This window comes from Excalfactoria chinensis, chromosome 5 (genome assembly GCF_039878825.1).
Source record: "Excalfactoria chinensis isolate bCotChi1 chromosome 5, bCotChi1.hap2, whole genome shotgun sequence".
NCBI classification, from domain to species: Eukaryota; Metazoa; Chordata; class Aves; order Galliformes; family Phasianidae; genus Excalfactoria; species Excalfactoria chinensis.
The window spans coordinates 8,956,333-8,980,045 of NC_092829.1; the positions used below are offsets into that span (position 1 = coordinate 8,956,333).

The 23,713-nt window shown below is 41.6% G+C and overlaps 3 protein-coding genes and 1 long non-coding RNA gene across 7 annotated transcripts in view; 2 read left to right on the top strand and 2 right to left on the bottom strand.

Moving 5' to 3' along the window:
* The window catches only part of KLC1 (kinesin light chain 1), a 55,694-nt gene extending 37,748 nt beyond the window's left edge, over window positions 1-17,946 (bottom strand). The window contains exons 1-3 of one of the 2 annotated variants that reach the window (XM_072337032.1): window positions 17,825-17,941; window positions 17,298-17,401; window positions 15,794-15,953 (exon numbers count right to left, since the gene is read on the bottom strand). The gene's annotated coding sequence lies outside the window, so the exon portion shown is untranslated. Of the gene's footprint in view, window positions 1-15,793; window positions 15,954-17,297; window positions 17,402-17,824 lie in introns of both variants that reach the window. The other variant, XM_072337033.1, reaches the window with a different exon arrangement.
* On the top strand, window positions 84-9,658 carry LOC140252405 (uncharacterized). The gene is made up of 4 exons (XR_011903646.1): window positions 84-170; window positions 7,413-7,553; window positions 8,035-8,125; window positions 9,394-9,658. It is a non-coding gene; the product is annotated as an uncharacterized lncRNA (long non-coding RNA).
* On the bottom strand, window positions 2,970-18,247 carry COA8 (cytochrome c oxidase assembly factor 8). 3 transcript variants are annotated; one of them, XM_072337042.1, is made up of 5 exons: window positions 18,123-18,247; window positions 17,825-18,022; window positions 15,794-15,857; window positions 13,737-13,827; window positions 9,851-11,468 (listed from the first exon to the last, which is right to left on the bottom strand). In XM_072337042.1, the coding sequence occupies exons 1-5, from the start codon at window positions 18,216-18,218 to the stop codon at window positions 11,360-11,362; spliced, it is 558 nt and encodes a 185-aa protein (XP_072193143.1). In that variant the 5' UTR covers window positions 18,219-18,247; the 3' UTR covers window positions 9,851-11,359. The 3 variants fall into 3 exon arrangements, with proteins under 3 accessions (XP_072193144.1, XP_072193143.1, XP_072193142.1); XM_072337043.1 differs by lacking the exons at window positions 9,851-11,468; window positions 13,737-13,827 and adding an exon at window positions 2,970-7,435; XM_072337041.1 differs by lacking the exons at window positions 9,851-11,468; window positions 13,737-13,827 and adding an exon at window positions 15,078-15,342.
* Window positions 18,248-18,281: 34 nt separating this feature from the next.
* BAG5 (BAG cochaperone 5) lies at window positions 18,282-23,278 on the top strand. Its single transcript, XM_072338700.1, has 2 exons — window positions 18,282-18,391; window positions 18,649-23,278. The coding sequence occupies exon 2, from the start codon at window positions 18,677-18,679 to the stop codon at window positions 20,027-20,029; it is 1,353 nt and encodes a 450-aa protein (XP_072194801.1). The 5' UTR covers window positions 18,282-18,391; window positions 18,649-18,676; the 3' UTR covers window positions 20,030-23,278.
* The last annotated feature ends 435 nt before the right edge of the window (window positions 23,279-23,713 follow it).

Below are 23,713 nucleotides of genomic sequence, written 5' to 3' on the forward strand. Positions count from 1 at the left end.
CCCCGCCCCGCCGAACATGGCGGCCGCCCTCCCTCTCCCAGCAGCCCACGCGCGCCCTCCTTTCCCGCCGCTCCCCCTGCCAGTATGATGTCATGGCTCCCGGCGTGAGCGCTCCCTCACGCCCGCTGCTTCCTTCCAGCGCTGCGGCCGGTTTCGCTGTGCTCCACTAGGTATGTGTTCATCATGGTGGAAGAAACGGGAGTTCTGAGACGAAAAATAGAGTTAAATATGACAGTGCACTGCCATGTGTGTTGGGAGTCGTCGGGGAATGGTGACAGCCCAACTTGATGAAGTGTTATTAATGTCTAGACAATATTATGGTGCATTATCATCTGAACGCCGCGTAGCTCCTGCAGTACATATAGATATGAATCATAAGCTTATGGAAATATGGAGATGTAGCGGTGAATCAGAGTGTGCAGCCTCGCCTACGTGGTGAATTCTGAAATACGCAAGGAAAGCTGCGCTAACATCTGTTTGTCCTCAAAGAAAACATCAAACGCTTCTACAGAATGGCAGGGGTGAGAAGGCAGGACTCCTAAAGGGAAGATGGAAGAAGGAATCACAACTGGTGCTGTAGGCAGAGGAGCCCAGCAGAACAAAGTGAGGGACAAATGGGTAGGAATGCACAAGCAGAGAGTCCCTGTGGGGCTGGAAAAGCTGATGGCACTGTAGTATTGACAGGGAAGTCTGGGCAGTGGCCTGGCCAACTGTGGGTAATGGTGCGAAGTAGGTGTCTGAAAGTAATATGAAAGGGGGAAAAATGTATAAGCATTCCTCTATACACGTTTTTAAAGTGAAGAGTTATGTCAGTTGGTCCACAAGTTCAGAGAGTTTTCATGAATATGCAAGAGATTTAATTAAAAATAGAACATGCCCTAATTACATGATTATGCAAGAGAACAGATTCAAAGGAACCCCTCCTATCTTTTGAATAAACAATATTCATTGCTTTCTTCCTATCACACATTTGCTTTCAAAGATTTCCTGCAATTAGCTGCTCACCCCAGGGAAACGAGTATCTCTTGAACAAAGCACCTACTCCAGCTTTGACCCTGATTCATAATACGCTGCCTAATGATGTATATGCATGCTTGCAGTTTCCCACATAAGCTGCACACACTACAAGCTGTGTCGTGCAGCAAGGCTGCTTATTGCAATGGAACCAACGTGCAGTATTGCTTACCTCTGGTTATGGCATACAGTAGAGGAGCAGACATAAGAGATTTGCTTCTTCCTCAAGCTTTTGCCTGACCCAAAACATCATCAGTTCTCCCCAGCTGGATTTTGCTTTTCTTGTTCTTTCTCCATAAGCCGCCTGCATTTTTCCAGCAGAAAAGCTGTTTGCTGCCCACATTTCCATCTTGTCCTAGAGAACTAGTTACGCTGTGTGCCCTGTTTTTAGGATGAAGTGACCTAGACACACTGCCTCTAAAATGTTCTTTGTCCAACAAGGTCACTGTGGTTTTCTGCAGTCATCCGAGTGGGTATTAAAGTAAAATCCCCAAATATGTTATTTATAATGCTGAATTCTTTATTCTCAACATACCCGTTTTCCTCCTCTCCCATAAAAGAGTTAGGAATTTGCATTGGGAGGGGGCAAATCAAACAGTTCAGCTTATGCAGCAGAAAAAAGCTCTTACATTTTGAGGTGCAAGTGTAAGAAATACACACAGCAAATCAAGATTCAATTTCCACAATTAGAGCAAGCCTCTGCAAAGAAGTTCAGGTTCACTTCATTTATGAAGTGTAGCTCACTTTATGTTACCACTGTCGTTATATCCTCCCTCCTTAGAAGATCTTTCTGCCAAAAGAGACAACAGGTTTTTTTTTAAGTCTAAACTTACAGTCTTTAAAATCTATGACTTCACTCTATAAATATGGGCTACCATAAAGCATTTCACTGGAATAATTTCAGTTGCTGTTAAAGTGCTGCTTAAAAGCATCCTGGTAATAATAAATACTGAAAGGTCAGATACAGCAACCTGTCTGGCTTTTCATCACTATCACTTGACAGTTGCATATGTTTTTAGTTTATATTTCCTACAAGAATGGCTTTTATGAAGAACAGGAAACATAAAAATCAGGGCTTAAGACCAAAAGTGTCAAGTACTCAGTTGCAGACAGCATTAGTTTAGCTCCTTTGTACAGATCTGCAAATTACTGCATGCAGAGCTACCTTGTTAGCATGGAGTTCAGGCACTTGGGAATAAAAGGACTGTACTTTGTTCGACATGACTCATTGTCATGGTCAGGATGCCTGAACGTGCCATAGGAAACCCACTGTTGGGCATGGCATTAAAGTACTAAGTAAAATAAACACTGATCACAATCCTGCTTCCAAAGTCAATAAGCGTAATTTACATGGAAGCAAATTCTCCTTTTTCAGTCACAAGGATTTCTGGAAAGCTGTAACAAATGAAAGCCAGCATGTTTCTCCCTGCCATTCTCTATCCACAGTGAAATAACAGGAAATAAAGCATGCGGTGTAATCCAGCTCTAACAGGCCATTTCAGTAGTTAATTTCTTCTAGGTTTTGTTTTTAAAGAGAGCAGGATGCTTGCTGAGGACATTAACATTTTGCTACCCTGAATTCTTTTCATCTCATCGCTATTACAGAGTAGCGCTATTGATAAAATCCAAAAGATACTGAAGGTTTAAGAAGATCATTCACTTAGCTTCAAAACATTCTTTTTTTAAAGAAAACAAAACAAATAGCACATAAGAACCTCAGCTAACCAAGTTAATCAGATGAATGCTATTAACTGATACACTATTTTCCTGCCAATGATGCGACTGTAAAGAAAAACATTGAACAATTTCAACAACAGAGCTATATTTATTTATTCCAGTCTCCACTATGATCTTCAGATAGCAAATGATCAAGGAGTTCGGAATCCTACCCTTTGACAAACTACAGTGCTCTATGCTGTATGAATCAGTATATCCCAAGATTGTACTTCCAAGCATCTGAATTCCCAGCAAGTTAAAGGTTGACAGCGGAGAGTTTTGATGTCAATTAGATTTGAATTTTCATTCATTGTATGCAAGTGGGTTTCAACCTCTACAAGGGACTGTACATAAACCTCCATCTAACCAGCAATTGTTCTGTCTTCTAAGAAAGACATTATTTCCAGCCAACATGAAGCAGAGGGACAGACTGGGGCATAAACTTTTCTCAGTACCAGTAAACCAGTGCTTCTTCACGAAGATAGGGAAGGAAGGAAGATGTATTCTCTTTATTCTCACAAAGATTCCTATATACATATAAAAAAGAAGGAACTTGTGATTTTTCTGGTGCTTTTTTTAATGCCTGTGCACACACTTAAGCACAAGAAATGCTAGTTTCAAGGTATGCCTGTGTGTGACCTCCTCTGGGTTGTTTTTTGTTTTTAATATAACTGTAAAACCAAATCGCAAAACAATTGGGTATCTTGCCCTTTGTGCCCAAGAACCTCATGCCAGTGTTGTCTCAAGGGTAATTTATACTTAGACACTGTGCCAAATTGAGTTGTCTATGTTTTCCCTTGCTGCGATTAGCCCCTCTTCTCTAATTGTTTGCATTTTTAAGTCCTCAAATGTAACAACTCCCTTTTGCACTTATTTAAACTATTGCAGAGAAAGGATGATTCTCCTTGGTTAAACCTCTTGGATAGTCTGTCTTCCCACCACTCACATGCCTAGATTTGGCATTCCTTTCCTCTCTCCTGACCATCAATTTGCTTGCCTAAACAAACCAAACCCTTGTAAGATTCTGCATCTCCCTGATTATCCTAGCTGCCCTTCTCTGCTACTATTTACTCCATCTTTCTTGAGCATAATGTGCTACAATCTTGTGCCATGATCACTATTGAAAATGATGGCTCCTGAGTCTGATTTATTAATAACCTCCCTTTCACTCGATGTATTCCTTTTCTGCACACGCTGCAGTAATTGCCAAACCCTTATTCACCCTTCAGTTCTTCTTTTAAATGCTTTTCTCTCCTCCTTAACTAATACTGTATATAGAAATACACAAAATGCATTTGGCATCCAGGCAAAGTTGATTGCAATTTTTTTTAATTATTATTATTATTTATTTATTTTTTAAATATGAGCCCATTTTGCATCTTTGCTTTGGTTAAGGGGCTATTGAAACGAAAGGCATACCGAGTTTCACTGGACCAAGAAATTTATGGTAATACAGTTTGCCTCAAGGGAAGGGGAAATGGAAATGTCTCTGCTGTGTGACATCTATTTCTGTAGCTTCTGGGCCAATGACCCATTATGTCTCTGCAGAAAATGGCTTCTGTGAATTTGCCTTTGGCTAGATGGATGGTACACAGTATATAGGGCTGAGAAGGGCACAGCCGCTCTAGAAATCAATAGGAAACAGAACAGCCTGTGCTAAGCATTTCATTCCTCATCCTCTCTCTCCTGGGAAATAGAGCAGGTGCAGGAAGAGAAATGATGGTATTATTCCTAGTAGCTTCTATATGAGTGCCTTCCTTGTAGCCCTCCCCTTACCGCAGTGAGCGTGTGCTGTGAGGAGTTTTTGCTTCAGTTTCAGAAGTCATAATTCTTATTTTTATTTATTTTTTTTACTCTGTTTTAATGTAACCTTTCCGCATCACAGAGGAATCCATTGAAACGTATTAAGTTCAAAGACATGCCACAGACACTCTCTTCCCTTTTGTATGTTCACAATGATGTAGAAAAACTCTACTGTTGTCAAGTTTTAGACTTAAAACGCTGGACTAAGTCACTCCTACACGATGGATCATCTGCTTCTTTCTCTACAAACTTGTCTATCGCAACGACCTGAGAGCAAATATTCTAGAAAAACTCAAATCTGGACAATCTCCAGAATGTGTAGAAGAGAATTTGGTACCCCAGAGGAGAAGGGGTGGTTAGAGTGGTTTAAAATCCCTTTTTGTGCCTTATTCCCAGCTCCCTGCTTGATTCAGACAACCTCAAGGATTTGGCTTCCACACACCACAGTTCACCCCAGGACCTACAGGGTCCATCTACCCATCTACAAGGTCCATCTCTGACCCAGCCCATCCATACTTTGGTGCTCATTACATTAGGACATTAGAAATCAGCCTTGTAGCAGTTTATTTCTTCTTCTGAAGAGAGGGATTCCTCATACATCTGTGTATTGGTGTTTAAGAGACCAATAATAGAGCACTAGCAAAGCAATCTATGCACAGCAATCTATGCAGAAACTGGCTAGGGAAAAGGCAGTTATGTCTTCAGCATGCCAGTCATCAGAGATATTCTGAGGCTACACTTCTGCTTCAGAGAAGAAATAATTGGAGATCAGAATTAAAAGCAAGATTCCTTGACCTTTGTCTTTGGTGACCAGCTGTTTATAATTCAGATCACAGAAAGTAGAGCTTTTAGCAATTTTTTTCTTTTTTCCAAGGGAAAAAAAAATAATCTATGCCACAAGGGCCCTCTAAAACACATCGTCATCTGAAACAGCTGGGCTGCTAGAAGCACTTTGGCTACATACATGGTTCACTCAGTCACATCAGATAACAAATCCTGTGGGGAAATTCCAGGGAACTGCTGGAACACGCCACCTGCAGTGTTCTAGATTTTGAATCTGTAATATTCTAACAAAATTAAAAGCCTGTTTTTCAATGAAAGCTTGAAATAGATTGAAATTGCTTCAGTAGTGAGTGCAGTTTTACACAGCTTACCAAACTCTAGTTATTCAAAACAACATACTGTAAACAGGAACTGAAACATGCCTTAATAAACACTATGAGAAATTTGGGAACAACTGGTATGAACAAATTAGCCATGAAAGTGAATCTACTGCCTATACAGTGTCATGCTTGTTACTACCAGCTAAAGGGCCAACAATACACCATGACCGTATGTTTGAAATCTCTTGTGACTCATATGGAACTATCTTCTTCCATCAGCATGTAACGCTGACCAGAAATCCACCCAGTAAACTGTTCTATTGTGAGCAGCAATTTAACATGCCCCGCATCCTTACAATTAACTCTAAAACCATAAAAACATTACTGCCAGGTTTATAATGCCTGGATACAGAAAGCACTCTTAGTACCTTTAACAAACAGTTCATGCATTTGCCTTGCTTTGCAGCCAAGGAGGCTGGAATGCTGTTCCTTTGATATCCCTTCTTTCACTTTGATTTTTTGCTCATGAAAACTAATGGGCAGTGCCTTACAACAAAGTTCATACAGTAAATAATTGAGATTGCCTTTCTAATTTACGTGTAAATGCATCCAAGAACTAAAAGTTGAAATTAAATTATTAATTACAGATGAAACTGAGCATCAGGTTCTACGTGGTGGCTGGATAATGCCTATAAATTATACTCAAGGCCCTAGATAATAAGATTCTTTGCTGCTTTTAAAAGAAAGTGAGGACCTTGTGATTCAAAAGACAGAGGAAAGCCTTCCCAAGATGGAAGAATGCTCTGTTCAACACCTACCTTTCAGTCAGATTCTATCAGCATCAGCATGGTTTACTCAGTTCTATGACTACAGAATGTAGTTCAATCAGATGTATAGCTGCAATGCTGTGGTAACTATTCAGCATGCTTGATAAGTCTCCAGGTGTCACACCAAATATACCCCTCTTTTCCCAACAGCAATAGGAGCACTGGGAAGAAGCAGCAAAGCATCAGTTTTTACTTTTTCAATTAAAACTGCTCTATAACATCCTACAGCAGAGCTGATTCATTTTCTTTGAAGTGAGCCAAATTCTCCTTTAACATAAATTAGCACCTGTGGCTATTTACTCATATCATAGTTAGCTGAGTATTTTGTCCTGTTCTTCATGGTAAAAATATCATGAGGCCCAAGGAAACTGTAGGATTTCCAGACGTTATATTAGATATGTAATATTTTGGTAAATAAAAGACATCCTGAAGACATTTTTTGTTTTCATTGGAAAAAGAATCTAAACTTTCAATCTGTTGTAGACATTAAAATCTGCAACTTCTCCAATGTTTGCCATACATCAATCATCGTGTGAATGTTTTCTGGGGTGAGGTGTTTTTTGTTTGTTTTTTTGAACAAAGATGGAGCTGAAGTTGGTCAACAAAGTTCTTTAACAACGTGGTACGAACAGTGACCTGAATTCCTCATGATTCTGAAACTTGCATCTCGCCTGTTGATGCGTTCTGGCTCAGCTGATGAAAGTTATCACAGCCAGTTCTGCAGCTGAATCATATCCGTAGATCCTCCGGAGGCGGTGGTGTGAATAGACCACTGCTGCACGCCAGTCATTTTTGACAGGTATGGGGGCTGTTGGAAACTCTTGCCACTCATGGTCCATCAAAGCAGTTTCAGGACTGCTCAAATTTACGCTAAATGTTAATTGCTTGCCAGCAGTCCCAGCAGCCGAGCAATGCTCATAGTCATTCTTGCTGCCTCCTGCCATTTCAGGCCCTCCTGAACCTGAGCCAGCCCTAAGGATGAGAACCAGAGTACATTAGCAGGGAAAAAAATCACTGTGCCTTCCTTCTCCCTCAGTGTAAGAAAAGGCATCCAATGGGTATCCAGCTTGTACCACTAACACAAGCATCTGTAAGTAACAAAGACTTAATCTTCGGAGCATCTGCATGGTTTCTAAAACTGATTTTGACAGCAGCAGTACTATAAAATATTCCTCTCAAATACAATCACACAAAAACAAATAATGTCATATTTTTTTCTTCAGCACTTTCAACAAGAAGTACTGCTGCATTTCCACAGCATCTGCCACTTGAATAGATCAATCAACTAAATCTCTCAGTACTTAATCTTAATCCATTAATGAATGCAAAGTCAGGGCACAAAGAAGTAATTCCTATAATAATTAATATTAATGAGTATTTCAAGAGGATGACATTCATCTTCTTAAAAATCATATTAAGAAATAAACTTACAAGAAAAAGTAATTTGTATTTGTTATTTTTTGCTTTAAAGAAATGAACCTGAATATGCTTGAGTTTACTGTTGCATGAATCAGATTCTATCCATCAGTGGATATCATTCTAATACAGAACTTAACTCTTGTATATTACAGACCCAGACATAGAGTATTTTTTCCTGAAGACATTTCAACCTGCCAGCCTTTATGCAAACAAGTGCCCCTTGGGCTCTGTGCGGGATGTAAAGTAAGTCCTTGTTTGGCTAAATCTGATTGCTGTGTAGGATAGCAGGATTGCTTAGCAATAGTGGAAATTGAACACTGCATACAGAACAGTCCCCTTGAAATGGGGCCGGAGCAGGTCAGCCTTTATATTACAAACTGTGTTTTTCAACAGTCTTTTTTTTTCCACTAGCAATTTTCATTTAAAGATTCTCAGTAGTTCCCTCCACTATTTTTAATACTCCCAATAAAATTAAGAACTGTATTTAATTTCGTAAATTCTAAGTCCTTCTGATCCTTCTTTGTCAGCCACACATAAGGGTGCTGGAATCACTTCAAACCAACCTTTAGCTGTTCTGCCTGTCAATTCCCATTTGACAATTCTTCCTCCTCCTCTCATATTCCACAGAAATTAACGTTTCAGTAGAGAAACTCAGTGATTAGCAAAAACCCAAAGACTCTCAGAACAGAGCCATCCCCAAGTCAATACAAACTATCTACAATTACCTGAATATAAGCAAAACATTTCTGCCTTATTATGTTCTTACTGAGATGGATTAAAAAAGGCAGACGCCGACAACTACTAAATAAGAAATACTGCTGTTTCTCCTGACAGGATTAGCTAAATACCTAAATGATAAGAACACTCCTCTGCATTTTTCATACACTCAGGAAACACGCGCTGAAAAGTCACTCTTTGATCTATTTCACTGGTTTCACTTACTGTAGCAGACCTTTAGACACATAAAAGATTTATTTTCAGTAGTCTAAGGGAGCTCCTCTTTCTTGCTTTGATGTATAAAGGATTTATGATCAATACTATCTGAGAGCAGCTGGCATTGCTACAACTGCTCAGAGTCAAGCAAAAATATGAAAATTAATGCAACACTGGCAAAAAACGATACGGCCTTTAGCTATTCAGAAAGTGTAATTATCTTAGTAAATGCATGTGGTTTTGGTAATGAGACTCAAAGTTTCAAATGGATTATTTTTAATAACATCTTTTCACGGTGGTTTTATTATATATTCTAAATCAAAACTCACCACTTACCTAACAGATAAATGCCTCACTCCATCAATAGGCTTTAGATGAAGGGGTCCGGCACCCCACAAGGAATCTTAATGATGTCGATCCCATAAAGGCATGAACTTCACCTACAAGCAGCTCAGAGCAAACTCCATCTTATGCTAGTTATATTAGCTTTGGGTGACCAATATAACAATGCTTATTCAGAAAACAGTTTTATAGCTGTGGTTCTACTACTGAAGATGCTCCCCGTTGCATTTCCACAGGCAATACTAAGGACTAGACTAATGGAAGAGAATAAAGATTGGAAGTAGTTTCACAGCCACTGTGAGCTGACTGAGAAGCAATCCAAACTCTTCGTCTAAACTCCCACAACTCCCTTCTGCCACCAGTAGAATACTTACATCTGCACAATGAGACAACATGAATTCAACTGACATCCAACACTTTTCTCCCTGGATTAGTTTCAGTAGCAGTGAGTCAATTTCCTGATCTGGATCAGCAAGCAGACAATGTTTGCATTAATAGAAGTGAGCAGCTCAGACAAAAATGGCTCTTTTGATTGACCACCACCCACTTAAGCATATGTAAAACTACCTCAGGGATTTCACATGCAGGCTATCACAACATAGGGCTCTCAGCCATCAGTACACAGGGGATGCGGTCACTGCTCTTCCGAGATATTACCAGATGTTCTCCAATAATTCTTCCATGTTTTATGTTGCAATTATTTATTAAAGTGTGCGTTCACGTTGTAATCATAGCATACATGCTGCAACATGGGATTTAATGTAAAATCCTGAAGAACTGCATTACGTACCAGAAGTAGTCCATTTCAAAAGCTTATTTTCAGTAAGAAACATGTCATTTTCTAACTTTTTAATAAATATATACCTTTTACAGTACCATGTAGTAAACAACATTTAGTGCTCTCCTACTGCTGTTTCTCACTTCAGCAAATGCTGTTAATGAATGCATTTGTTTACTATTAATGCAGTTATTAGAACCACAACTCAGTGAACATTTTAATCCCAATGATATCATCATCATTGTATGAAACAGTACAATCCATTATAGTATCATTAATATTTCATTTTCCAAAGGAATTATTAGTTCACTAATGCCAACAAACCTCCCTTTGCTCAAGCTGAAAAACCTCATGAATAAATTAAGTCATGTTTAGATATGAAAAACAGGTCAATGGCTATTGAGTTCACATTTCCAATAGGAAAGCCTTCCCTACAGCATGGCTCTGGGGAAAACATGCTTCAATAATAGAATCCTCTCAGTAAGTATTAAAACAATCACTACATTGAATTGTATAGACATAGAAAACATTCAAAGTCAAGGAACTTTCTTTAAATTACAGACAGCGGTAACATTTTAAGACTTGACTTATACCAGCTTCCTCCCAATTGACGTTACATACTTTGACACCAGAAAATCCCCCTCAAGCTCTTGTGAGTGAAGAAATGGGTGAGAATATGACATGTTTTTCTCATACAGCCAAGTACCAGTTTCCTTTTTTTATGAAGACTGTCTGGCAATGCATCTTTTTTATTGCTCAGCAGATAAAATCTTCCAACAATCACAGGTGAGAGGAACTGTTGTCCAAGAGGGACATTTCTTATAAAGAAAACAAGATTACAGTAGGCTCTATAGCCTTAGTAAATTATATTGAAAGCTTAAGATATGATATCATAGAAATGGAAAATAGTTGAATTTAAATAGTTGCATTATTCTAAGTCAGTTGTGCATATACACTTAGAAATCATACTTGTTCCTTCAGACACGTTATACTACTGCTGCTCTGGGCAGCTGCTGCAAAGTGAGGCATTTTGTCTTTACGTACAGACACAGTCTGTGATAGCATTCTCTGACCAAAGATCAGGCACAGCACACTGGGATTTGTTTTAGGAGGTATATATCTCTGTGGCTTAAAAATAAAAAACAGCCCAAAAAACAACAACCAGTTGTGTTCTGTTCCAGTCAGCATCAAAGAAAAAAGCTTTCGAGAGTTTTCTAAGTTGTGTTTTCATTGGGAAAGATTTTTGATATTCATGAAATAAACAGTGGTTGTAAATTAAGGCTGAAGGCAACTTTTATTTACACAGTCTATCAAGCAGACCTAAGCAATCATTACATTGGACATTCAGACTCTGAACATCACTACTAGCAGGTTTGTAGCACCTCGGCGCTCTAAGTAGCGTTATGTTCTTCATGGAGCTGTGATCACTGATTTCCACCATTGGTTGTTTTCTGACGAAGCCACCTCAGGGCTCTCACCAGTGCTACTTGTCCCATGAGGAATGTGATAGTAAAGTTACGTTTATACCAATCTCTTGGATTCCAAAGCCAGGAAGGCAACCAAGAAAAGAAAAAAGGAACATAGATATATTAAAACATCCCTTGGCAATGACAAATGACAACTTTGTGATGACTTACACTTTCCTTTCTTTGTGATAACACTTGCCTTGTCTAAATAACTTAAGAAAATGTCAGATGCGGATAGTCACATAATGAACAGATTGCATGTGGAATATATGGCTACAATTATTCAGAGCTCAACTATAAAGAAGTTTAATGTGTAGCTTCATAACCAATTGCATTTAATTCAGACAAGATTAACTAAATCTTACGATGACCTGCTTTACTTCAGAATCCAGCCACTTTTAAGAATTCCCCACCAGTGCTGTGCTACGTGTGGCATTTGTGCACATATGAAGAGGCATGAATTAGAATGGGAATAATTGGTCACCTATATCTGAAGGGACGGTGAGGGGGAAGTAAAATCATACTTCCACGTTAATTATGTAATGCAATACAGGGAACACTTTAGCAATCATCACCTTTTAAAGACCATGCCTTTAATGTTACCAAAATTAGCCTTCTGACATGCATGACTTCTAAATATTCTAAATATACCGCTTTTTAATCTCTGGGCATCTGCTTCAAATTCTTGCTCCTGTTACCAACTAAAGTAATTTAATAATTGCCTTCATTTTTCCACCAAGGATCCCTCCCCTATTTTGCAGAGTTTCACACAAGCAGCAATACAGTGCTCTTATTGTGGAAATAGCGGAGAATATTACATTACACTTTGAATTTAGGTCTCCTGTCATATCTTTTAGAAACCTTGCATGTACAGGTTAGCATAGACCTGAGATATTAACTTCTCAGTAAGGACAGCAGCGAAAATCACACTGACAAGAAGCACTGAGCTACCCTCTAAAATGTCATGTTAAATCAAAATATCATGCTAACACTGCAACTGTTTCTTTTCCCCTTTCATGTCTCATTTCCAATTTCTTATTCTTTTTAAAGACTATTTCCACTCTAGGTACCCCGAACCATATATTCTTTATTCTACCTAAAGTTTAGAAGTTTTAACACTTCAGCAGCCAGCTTTCAGGCCAGCTAGCAACACTGCAGAAAAGCATACAGATTAATGCAGAAATTGATCTTTAAGTGCAACCCCTTAAAAAAAAAGCCTGTAAGGCTCCACTGCTTTCGAGGCTGTGCAGATCTACTCAGCACCAGCCATTCAGTGTGTTGTAACAGAGCAGCAACAAGGATTGCCACCTTCAGAAATAAAGCCTGAACTCTTTGGTTTTGCTTCCTCCACTCCCACACAAGACGTGTTCATTTATTTTAAATACTGTTACTTTACTGTAAGAACAATTCTATTGTATATGCACAATACATACAGAGAACCCTAAACTGCACTTTGTAATAGATCAGTTACAGTGACAGTAGAATTCTAACTCACGTCACATCAGGAACCTGAGAATACTTGGGACCTTAGAGCCCAATAATCTCAGTCCATTACGGGGAAGCAATGACATTTTGGTTTCACAGGCAGTGGGCAGCACTACTCTAACTGGATTGAGTAATATCCTCTTCCTGCTTCCTGTCTCTTTCTCTCCACTGAGCTACTTGCAGGCTGGTAATGCATATTTGCAAGTCATTTTCTAGTTTCAGAATCCCAGTCCAGTTTATCAAGTTGCTGTACAAGTAGTGACAAAAGCGACACAGTGGACGTGAAAAGGTGAGTGGATGTGGGCGCATCCAACTGCAGCAAAAGTTCTATTTAGGATGAGCACAGGATGACTTCAAAAAGGCTCTGCCACACAAATACACCTCCCAAACTCAAAGTTACTCAGTTTCATTTTGATTGTATATTTGCGAAATAATCAGAACAAAAAAGAATATTAAATCATTTTCCTTTGAGAAACTGTGTTTACTAGTCCTTACTCCATTTAGTCAAGTAGAATCTGTTATACTGAAGTTGCAACCTTTTTATTTGCATATTTATCAGTTCCAGTTGGCAGGAAGAAAAGGTCCAATGCCATAAGAGGAATAAAATTGATCTTGTCCCTTAATACCAGACTTCCTTCACCACAAACTCAACAATAAACACTGGACACTAACGCTAAGACAAATTCATGTCAGGTGCTAACAGCAGCACTTTACAAATCGTATTCCAAAATAAAGAGTTTCAGGTGCTTGTTTTAAAAAGTCAGAGTGAAAAACAAAGTTAGATCCAATCCTCTATACCTTTTGGCTAGATGGTGATGTCCAATAGTCAACATAAATATATTCTACATACCTGTTATAATGCATATGCTTTCTAAAGTTTTTACGTAGGAAGTCCTTGTAAAAGTCAGCCATTTCCTCTGCATTCAATGTCACCTTCTGGCCTGAAAATAAGTTTTGGCATGACAATGTGAAGATAGTTCTTCAGTCTAAAACACCAGGCTCGGATTGCAGAGCTAGATCTGACTCCTTGCTCTCAAAGGCTTCTTGCGTAACCTTGAAGACATACATTTCCCTTCTAACATATTAAAAACTTATCAAGGGAGCACAGCAGATTAAAAACACTGTTACACCTTGGAACCGGCATGGGAACTCTGAAGCCCTTATTACTCATGAAAGCGATGTTTGTTTATTAGGTCCCAGCTCACTTTGGAAGCCAGTGGGCCCCTAAGAAAAAAGTCATCTACTTCTTGAATAACATTAATCTGTCACAGGGCTGAAGTCTAAACACCACCAATAAGAGCACTTAGTAACTTGAGTTTCCTCCCTTAAAGGAGATCTGTAAGTACAGGCAGAACACTATTCATCACTGACAAAACACCGTCAAAAACACATTTTTTTTCTACTGCTGCTGCTAAATTTCAAGTACAAGAGAAGACACGTATAGCTTTGAACATAAGGCTCAGTATAGAAGGTAAGGAGACATATTCTCTCCACGGAATGTGAAAGGAAGATCTGTGGCTATTGCACACAAGTAGCGCCTGGACAGCCAACAAATATCTTCAACTTTAACAGTTAATTCCTACAAAAGCTTTCTGGCACTAACAGCAAGTCTAAAACAAGGATCAAATTTGAGTTTCCCAGAGAATACAGACACGATGGAGAAGAGATTGTAAGACTCAACTTGTTATTGTTCCAAAAACACATTTTAAAGCACCCAAGACTGATCACAGAACTGTATGTCATTTATCAGTACTACTATGTCCTAACATACTATGCAATAAAATTATCGTAACAGCTTTAGTTATTTTGTTTCTTCCTAATCTTCATTCAGTTCTGCCGACAGCATTAATCTTTTAGATAAGAAATAACTTCTATTCCAACTGTACACACATGTAGTTATTACTCTTATCTATATACAGCTCTGCCTGTGAGCAATAAAGAGCTAACCCAATATGTGCAGTCAATGTAAGGGATGTAGAAGCTTATTTCCTCTTTTACTTCCCAGATTAACAAAAACACAAACACACACAAAGCAGCAGTTTTTCCTTAACAACAGAATTTAATTTGTTTTGCAATCACATACCAATCAATGGGACGTAAATAGTAGAGGAACATAGAAGTCTGAGATATACAGAACACCAGTATAGATGCTTTCCTGAAGTCAAACACATCATTATTCTATAAACAAAATGTTCAGCCATGTACTACAATGGCTAATTCTCTGTATTACGAAAGCGTCCTTTTTTCTATTTCACATAATAAATTTCTAAAGGCACGTATTTTACAGCAACTGTGCTTAAAGATGCTCAGAGAACTGACCATAGCTGTTTTCTCTTTGCCCAGTGAAGCTGTGGATGCCCCGTCCCTGGAGATCATAAAGGCCAGAATGGATGGGGCTCTGGGCAGCCTGATCAAGCATCTGACATTGGTCAACAGCCCTACCTGCAGCAAAGGGGCTGGAATGAAGTGATCTTTGAGGTCCAGTCCAATTCAAACCATAATTATTCTTCAGGGGTTGCCTTACTCTCCCTCATAGAAAATGCTGTATTAATTTAACATGGACCTGATGGAAGAGCATACATTTTTCTGCCCAACCACAGCATCCACTTAAGGTAAGTGCTCTAGTATATTCAGCTCAGCTAGTTCACTGGGTTAAGATGCATGACAGAAGAAAGCCTGTTCCTCCTTAGGCTGCAGAATGATTAAATCACTTGAACAGGATTTCATCACATACCCTCCAGCTGGGCAGGGAGGAATTAGGGGACAAACACTGCAACAAAACATCCTACTTTTCATGTGCATGCTCTGAACCATTACTTGTGACAGAACACACAGCATATAACTAGCAAAATCCGAAGTTAAAGAGAATTCATAACATATCTTCAATTGTACAAAGATCTCACTAACCTGCTTCATCTCTCGTTTCCAGACCCTTGGCTTTCAGCCTTGAGTAGATAAATTCTTCTTTTTCCTAAAAGATGTTTTTCCACATTAGAATATGAGGCATTCGGTCCTTGAAGTAAACCACTGTTTTTAAATCATGTAACAGCTCAGTGCCTAATACCTTCTGAAATAACAAACAACACTCATTAATGTTGGAAATAGCAACAAAACATTTTCCCAAGCACAATGACTTAGTGTTAAACCGATAAAGCTCTGTTGCTTAGATCCTTTTGGAGTTGGTCCAGAAGATGGCCATGAAGACAATCAAAGGGCTGAAGCACCTCTCCTATGAAGGAAGACTACAGGAGTTGGGCTTGTTTAGCCTGAGAAGGCTCCAGGAAGACCTCACCACAGCCTTCCAGTACTTGAAAGGAGCTTGTAATTGGGAAGGAGACAAACTTTGTTTTGCATAGTTTGATAGTGATAAGACAAGGAGGAACGGCTTTGAACTGAAAGAGGGAAGATTTAGGTTAGATGTTAGAAAGAAATTCTCTGCTCAGACAGCAGTGAGGGCCTGGCACTGCTGCACTGAGAGCTGTGGGTGTCCCATCCCCAGAGGTGCCCAAGGCCAGGATGAATGGGGCCTTGGGCAGTCTGAGCTGGTGGGCCCATAGCAGGGGTCTGGAACTTGGTGAGTTTTAAGGTCACTTCCAATCTTAGCCATTCTATGATTCTATGAACCTGCCAGCTGCGTGCATCAACTGATTCATACATATGTTCTACTGAAACACAGACAGCTCAGGTGCAGAGTACCACTAACTTGGGTGTTGTTTGACTACATCCAAATCTTACAAAAGCAAACTAACAGTGAAGACGTACCGTGTAACTGAGCATGTCTGCATTCAGAAAAACACGCGGCCTTAAAATCTGTCATTATTTGGATGTGTACATAACAATTATCTTTTCATCCAGTTCTCAAACTCAAAAAGCAGTTCTATAAAAATCAGGGAGGATATGGTGATCAAAGCTCAGAAATAACGGTGAATTACTGAATCACTCCCACTCTTCCTAACCTACAGGGTCATAGAATAGCTTAGATTGGAAGGTCAGCGAACTCCAACCCCACTGCTATGGACTGACTGCCCCTCACCAGACCAGGCTACCCAGGGCCCCATCCAACTCAGCCCTGAACACCTCTAGGGATGGGGCACCCAATAGCTTGTCCTATACCTACGAGGCTGTGTAAGAAGTCTTCAAGTACTGTAAGGCCTCCCTGAGGTCTCCCCAGACCCTTCTCTTCTAGCTAAACAAGCAGAATTGTTTCAGCCTTCCTTCATAGGAGAAGTGCTCCAGACCTTAAGGTGCAATCACAAAAGAAAGCAGACCACAACTAAATGTGTCCTTGTTTTCAGCCTTGATAAAAGGTGCAACTGCCAGTGCAACAGGACATGTCAAAGAACCATCTGAGTTAGAAGGGACCCCAAATGCCATTTTCTCCAACCTCCCTGCAATGAATAGAGACACTTACAGCTCCATCAGGTGCTCAGAGCCCCATCCCGTCTGATGTTGGCTGTCTCCAGGGATGGAGCATCCACCACCTCTCTGGGCAGCCTAAGTCAGTGTCTCACCACCCTTATATAAAAAAAAGTCTTTCTTATATCCAGCCTAAATTTCCCCTTTAAGTTGGAAACCATTTCCCCTTGTTCAAACACAACAGACCCTTCTATAGAGTCTGTCCCCTTTTTCCCTACAGCCCCCATTCGATACCGACATGCTGCTCTCAGCTCTCCCCAGAGCCTTTTCCTCCCCGTGCTGCACAGCCCCAGCCCTCAGCCCGTTCACCTGGGGTAGGCGTCCCTCATTCACCCTCGGCGTTTACACGTAACACCTCTCCTACGGCAGAGCTTTCCTTGCGTTATCCTTGCGGCAGCACCGCTTCCAGCAGCCTCCCTAACCCACACGCCGGCCCCGCACAAGGGCCGGTCACACACCGCGCGGTGACCCCGCAGCCATTCCGCCCGGCCCGAGGCCGCCCCCCAGCGGAGCCGGACTCACCCGCTGGAAGGCGGCGTTCTGCCGGGCCCAGAACCGCTGGTTCCACGCCTGGGTCTCCTCCCGCAGCTCCCGCAGCCGCCGTTCCAGCGGGGACTCGTGTGGCGGCACGTGAAAGATGACGGGGCGGAGGTTGGAGCGCCGGTCGGGGGGTCCGATCCAGTCCCTGCGGGAGCCGGCAGGAGGGCAGAAGCGCGGCCTCTGGGGAACACGCGGGACGATCGGCGTTAGCACCGCTCCTGGGCAACGCCGCAACGCCACGCGCACCCCGGAGCCCCGCACGGCTTTAACGCGCACTCACCGCCCGCTCCCCGCCGCCGGAGGAAAAAGAAGAGCAGAAGCGGCCGTAGCGGCAGCCGCCCGCCCTCACCGCCCTCGCGGCCCCGGCAGCCGCCATCCCCCGCCGCCGGCCGCGCTTTACGGCGATGTCGCGCGGGCAGGGCGGCCCCGCAGCCGAGGGCGGCGCTGCGGGGCGGGGCCGGGCTCCGGGCTCCGCGCCCTTCGCTACCGCTCGGCCGTGGCGCAGCGCCGCGCCGGGCCGCCGTGCCTCAGCCCGGGGGCGGCTGCCGGGTGAGCCGGGGGGGACGTGCGGGGGCCGCGTCGCTTTCGGCTCCGGAGCGGTGGGAAGGGGCGGCTGGGGGCGGGGAGGGGAGCGCCGTGCCGGCGGGTTCGCCCCCGGGCTGAAGGAGGGACGGCCGCGAGCGACGCGTGCCCGCTGATAGGGGTGTCGGGGTGGCCGTAGTGCCGGGGAAAAGTTGTAAACAGCGGCGCTAGGAAATGGCGCGGCACCCGGTTAACCGCTGTGTGCTCTTCGCTCTGCCCCGCAGTTCGACTGAAGCTGGATGAGAGCAGAGCATGGACATGGGGAACCAACACCCTGCCATTAAACGGTTGCACGAGATACAGAAGGAAGTCAGAGAGATCGAACAGCAAGTGGCCGTCTTCAGCGGGTTGTCCACGGACCGGGACTACAAGAAGCTGGAGAGATCCCTCACCAAACAGCTGTTTGAGATCGATTCGGTGGACACTGAGGGCAAAGGGGACATCCAGCAGGCCCGGAAGCGAGCTGCCCAGGAGACCGAGCGGCTGCTGAAGGAGCTGGAGCAGAACGCGAACCACCCGCGCCGGCTGGAGATCGAGGCCATCTTCAAGGAGGCACAGGCGCTGGTGGAGCGTGAGATCACGCCTTTCTACCAAGGAGGCAACTGCATCAACGACGAGTTTGAAGAAGGCATCCAGGACATCGTGCTGAGGCTCACCCAGGTGAAAACTGGAGGGAAGGTTTCCTTGCGCAAAGCGAGGTATCGCACCCTGACTAAAGTGTGTGCCGTGCAGGAGATCATAGAGAGCTGTGCCAAGCGACAGCTCTCCCTGCCACTTTCTAATGATGCGCATCCTTCCGTCTCCAAAATTAACTCTGTAATGTGTGAGGTGAACAAAGCGAGAGGAACTCTTATTGCGCTTCTGATGGGAGTGAGTAGTAATGATACCTGCAGGCATTTAGCCTGCGTGCTCACAGGCCTCGTCGCTGATTTGGATGCTTTGGATGTCTGCGGTCGCACGGAAATAAGGAATTACAGAAAGGAAGTGGTGGAAGAGATCAATAAATTGCAGAAATACCTGGACTTGGATGAAGAAGCAAATTCTACTCATGCTTATGATTTGGCCCAAAATCAGTCCATTCTAAAAATAGAAGAAATACGCAAGAAAATGAAGGAAGTTAATTCTTTGCTTTTAAAAACAGAGAATGCTTCTGATTTGTATTTGGGATCCAAAGCAGAACTGCAGGGATTAATTGCCCAGTTAGATGAAGTGAGTCCGGGAAAAAACCCTTGTATTAGAGAAGCCAGGAGAAGAGCAGTGATAGAAGTACAGACTCTCATAACATACATTGACTTAAAGGAAGCGCTTGGAAAAAGGCAAATGTACGCAGAGCAGACTGCTGCAGAACATCAGTCTCATCAAGCAGTTTGGACCGTCCTTGGAAACCTGTCTCAAATCCAGCAGGAGGTGATTTCTTTTGATGGAAATAGAACAGATAAGAACTACATGCGATTGGAAGAACTCCTTACAAAACAACTTCTTGCACTTGACGCCGTCGACCCACAAGGTGACGAGCGGTGTAAGGCTGCCAGGAAGCAAGCAGTAAAGCTTGCACAGAATATCCTTTACTACCTGGACATGAAAACAGATGAGTGGGAGTACTGAAGGAGCCGTGGCCTGACATAAAATACCATTTTTTTCCTGCTGCACTTCATGTAGGACGATCGTTACATTGGCAGCACATAGCGAAAGTAGTGTTCTATGCTTGCTTAAATCACGGAGGTTGCATACAAAGTTACCTTGGCTATATGCGTGCTATCCCACGCAGTCACCCACTTGCCATGGCAACTGTCAGTACACCATCAGCAATTCTGGTCACTGCTATAAGCAATGGAATGAGATTCTCTGAAGGAGCAGCTTAAGTGTTGATCGAACGGCTTCTTATTTTTAATCTGTTTTTGTTTCAATAACCTGGTGTAACATTCAGAGAACGCAGATGTTTCAAAGATGCAGAAAATTCCCGGTGCTGCAGTATTGGCTGAGCTGTTCCAAGAAATTTGGGTGTAAAAATTAGTGTTTAAGCACGAGGCTCCATCCAGCAACATCGTAGCAGTCTGGATATACTCTTAATGTGCTGCTTTGATGAGAAGTATTAAATGCAAACAACAACAAAAAAAACTTGCTGGCTTTTGGGTTGTGCTTGTTTTATTCCATCCATCACACCTTCTGCTTGCTTAGATCTCTTTAGATTTCCTGCTTAGCAGAAGTACAATGCCAGCTTCAAATTCACATAGGCGAAGCCACTTTTGTATGGCACCTTTGAACTGTCATTTGCAAGAACAGTTTTTCTGCTGGTGGAAACTGTCAAATATTCTTTGCTTTAAAAACTGAGACTCAGAGAGGACAATCTGTAGATATTTACTGGCCAGATGAATTGGGTTTTGAGGATTTCACTCTGCCATCCATTAGAACCTGAAAACTGCAATGAACTTTTTTAATGCTACTTAGAGGTCTTTTTCAATTCTGCTGTTCTATCTGGTTTTGACTCGCCTTCCCCTGTTTGATGAGAGCAGAAGTCACTTTGAAGCGGATGAGCATTTTGGAATTATTTTTGTAAAGTTAGATAGCTGGGTATAAAGGCATCCCTAATGATGTACGTTTGTGTGATACACGTAGATCTTACTGCTCAGGTGTGGCTTTAGGCATGTCTTGGAAGAGGCTTTTGACATACGTCTCTCTTTGTAACTCACTGCTTAATTATAAATGAGCTTTGTAAATCAGCTTGACTGTATTACTTTATGCAGTACCTTTTCGTTTGTGGCTGCTAGCACCCATCACATTTCTACTATAGCATGGTTTTGAGTTTTGTTTTGGGTTTTTTTTTTGAGCATGACATTAAAATGAATTAATACAGAGAAATATATTTAATGACAGAAACTTTGCACTTCGCTCTTTCATGTTGAATTAATGAATCGATGTAGGTGATGATTTGCGCCTCTTTAAGGAGTAAAAACCATTTCGGATGTTAAACTTTAAACAAAGTATTTTTAGATATATTTTAAACTGATTAAATAAGACAGTGCCGTCTGTGAGAGACAAGTGCCTTTAGGACACCACAAACTTGCACCATCATGTGTAGATATAGCAACTGTTTACGGGCAGCTTGATGCAAACTGGATTTATTGTGTATATATAATTGCACTGTATCTCAAATGATCGTAATGCAATAGGTGAGAATTGCTCCATGCCATCCTGACAACAAGCATCAGCTTTTGGAAAAGCAGACTCTGTTGAAAAATGAATTTATTTATTTTAAGATAAACAGGGAGACTGGGGACAAGGAGGGAGAGAGAACTCTTCCTCTGCACCATGCTCTCAGGTGCTGCTGAAAGCCTGTGTAACTTCAGAGTGTGAATACATTTTGTTTTGTGACTGTGCATGTGATTTCTTTGCGTTTCACTTGCCAAAACCAATCTGCTTTTTTCCACTTAAGCACAGTTACCTAAGGCTCAGTTTGGCAATGACAGAACATTTGCTGGAGGGGTTCTCCGTGGCTCTTCAGAGATACAACCTTGTTGAATTTATCTGCCCTTACCTAAAAATAATTAAATAAAATCATCTCCTCTGGGTAAAATTCCAGTCTGTGTTGATAGGTTTTATGGCTGGCACGGAATAGTGATGTTTGACACCTGAATTGTTGGACTCATTTCAAGATTTCTCCGTGTTTGAACTTCAGCTTGTCGTTTATGCTTAAATCTGTAGGAAATGTAAGAATTCCATAGTGTGGTAATAGTACGCATCTTCCTTTTGTACTGCTGTCAGGTCTGCAGTGGTTACTTGTAGGCTGTTTAACAGTTTAACGTTGGTGTTCTTTGGAGGTTGTGTGTAGCTTTATAAATGTTTGAACTTAGGCGAAAACGAGTAAGTATAGTTTTCAGATCTATTTTAACTCTGCTTGTCTTTCAGCTTCTCTGAATAAAAAAATCAAGCCTGCGTCTCTAGTGAGGCAAATGTGTAAGGTTAGTGTCACTTCCATTCACTGACTGGGATTTGGTAGCACGATACTGTGTGGATTAAGCTTTTCCCCATTGTTCTGTAATCTAATCAATTGATGATCTAAATTTTATGGTAAAAATCCTCATCTGGAATGGGATCAGTTCAGTTTTTGCATGAAGGAAAACTAAATATGCTTCACCAAAAAAAAAAGGAAAGCGAAAAGCGGAGGTTTCTCCAAGTCTTGCTTTTGTGCTAAAGAATGCAATGACTCTTTTGATATCCAAAGATTGAGAAGCACACAACATCTCGATATGGCAGGCTAAATAATCAGTGAAATGCAAATGGACCAAGTTGCAAAAGCTTGCATTTTAGTGCTCCACTGAGGTGAAGTAACTTTTCTGTGTACTTGGCAACCTACCTTAGAGCTAAACAGGTTATTGGATGTTTGGGGGAGGTAATGATACATCACGATTTCTATTTGCTAATTGTATTTTCCTTTGAATTGGTTTTGCTTGATTATGTCAGCGTTTATTTTTGTTACTCAGTTTGGAGGAGGCTTTTGCTAACGTAAATTACTGTACATGCTCCTATGGTGTATGTCTTGATTTATTGCTGTGTAGGGTGTGGCATTTGTATATACAAATTCAAGGTTAAATATTGCAGTGTTATATTCCTGATTAATAAAAATACATTGCTAATTTTACAAGGCATTCATTTGAATGTTATGCCCTGCTGCCTTTATTTATTTATGAATGTGAGTTATCAGAATGTAATTTTTTTTTTGTCTTAGAAAAAGTCATTAAACATATAGACAAAAAGTTCTCTCTTTTTTTTTCCTCCCTTCCTCTAAAAGTTTGCTTTTTCACTGCTGTACTTAGGAAAATAAAGTTCTTTGTGTGGAAACCACCCCCACCTCTACTTGCTAAGTCTGGTGCTTGGTTTTCTTTGCATCTAACCTTGCATTACAGTAATTACATCAGCTGCTGCTTGAGTTGTTCCTTCAGTGACAGCTCTGGGCTTCACTTCAATGCTCACAGTAAAAATGCTTGCAGTAGTGACAGGTGTTGCCACCTTTGTGTTGAAGGATGCTTTCTTAAGAGGTGAGCGTGCAAAACTGATCGTATGAAGTCTCTTCGTGTGCAAAAAGAACCTCCAGGAGGAGCTGAGCTAATTAGATTCTGAACAGTATAGATGAGGCATGTTCACATGATTGTTCTGATGGCTCAGTATGTTTTCCTGAGATGCAGCGAGTTAAGTTATCAGCTCACTGCTGCTGGAAATCTGTACTGCTATTTCTGCTCAGAGGGCTGCTGGCTGTTTGCTGTTTCTGCTGCATGACCAACTCCTGTGAGC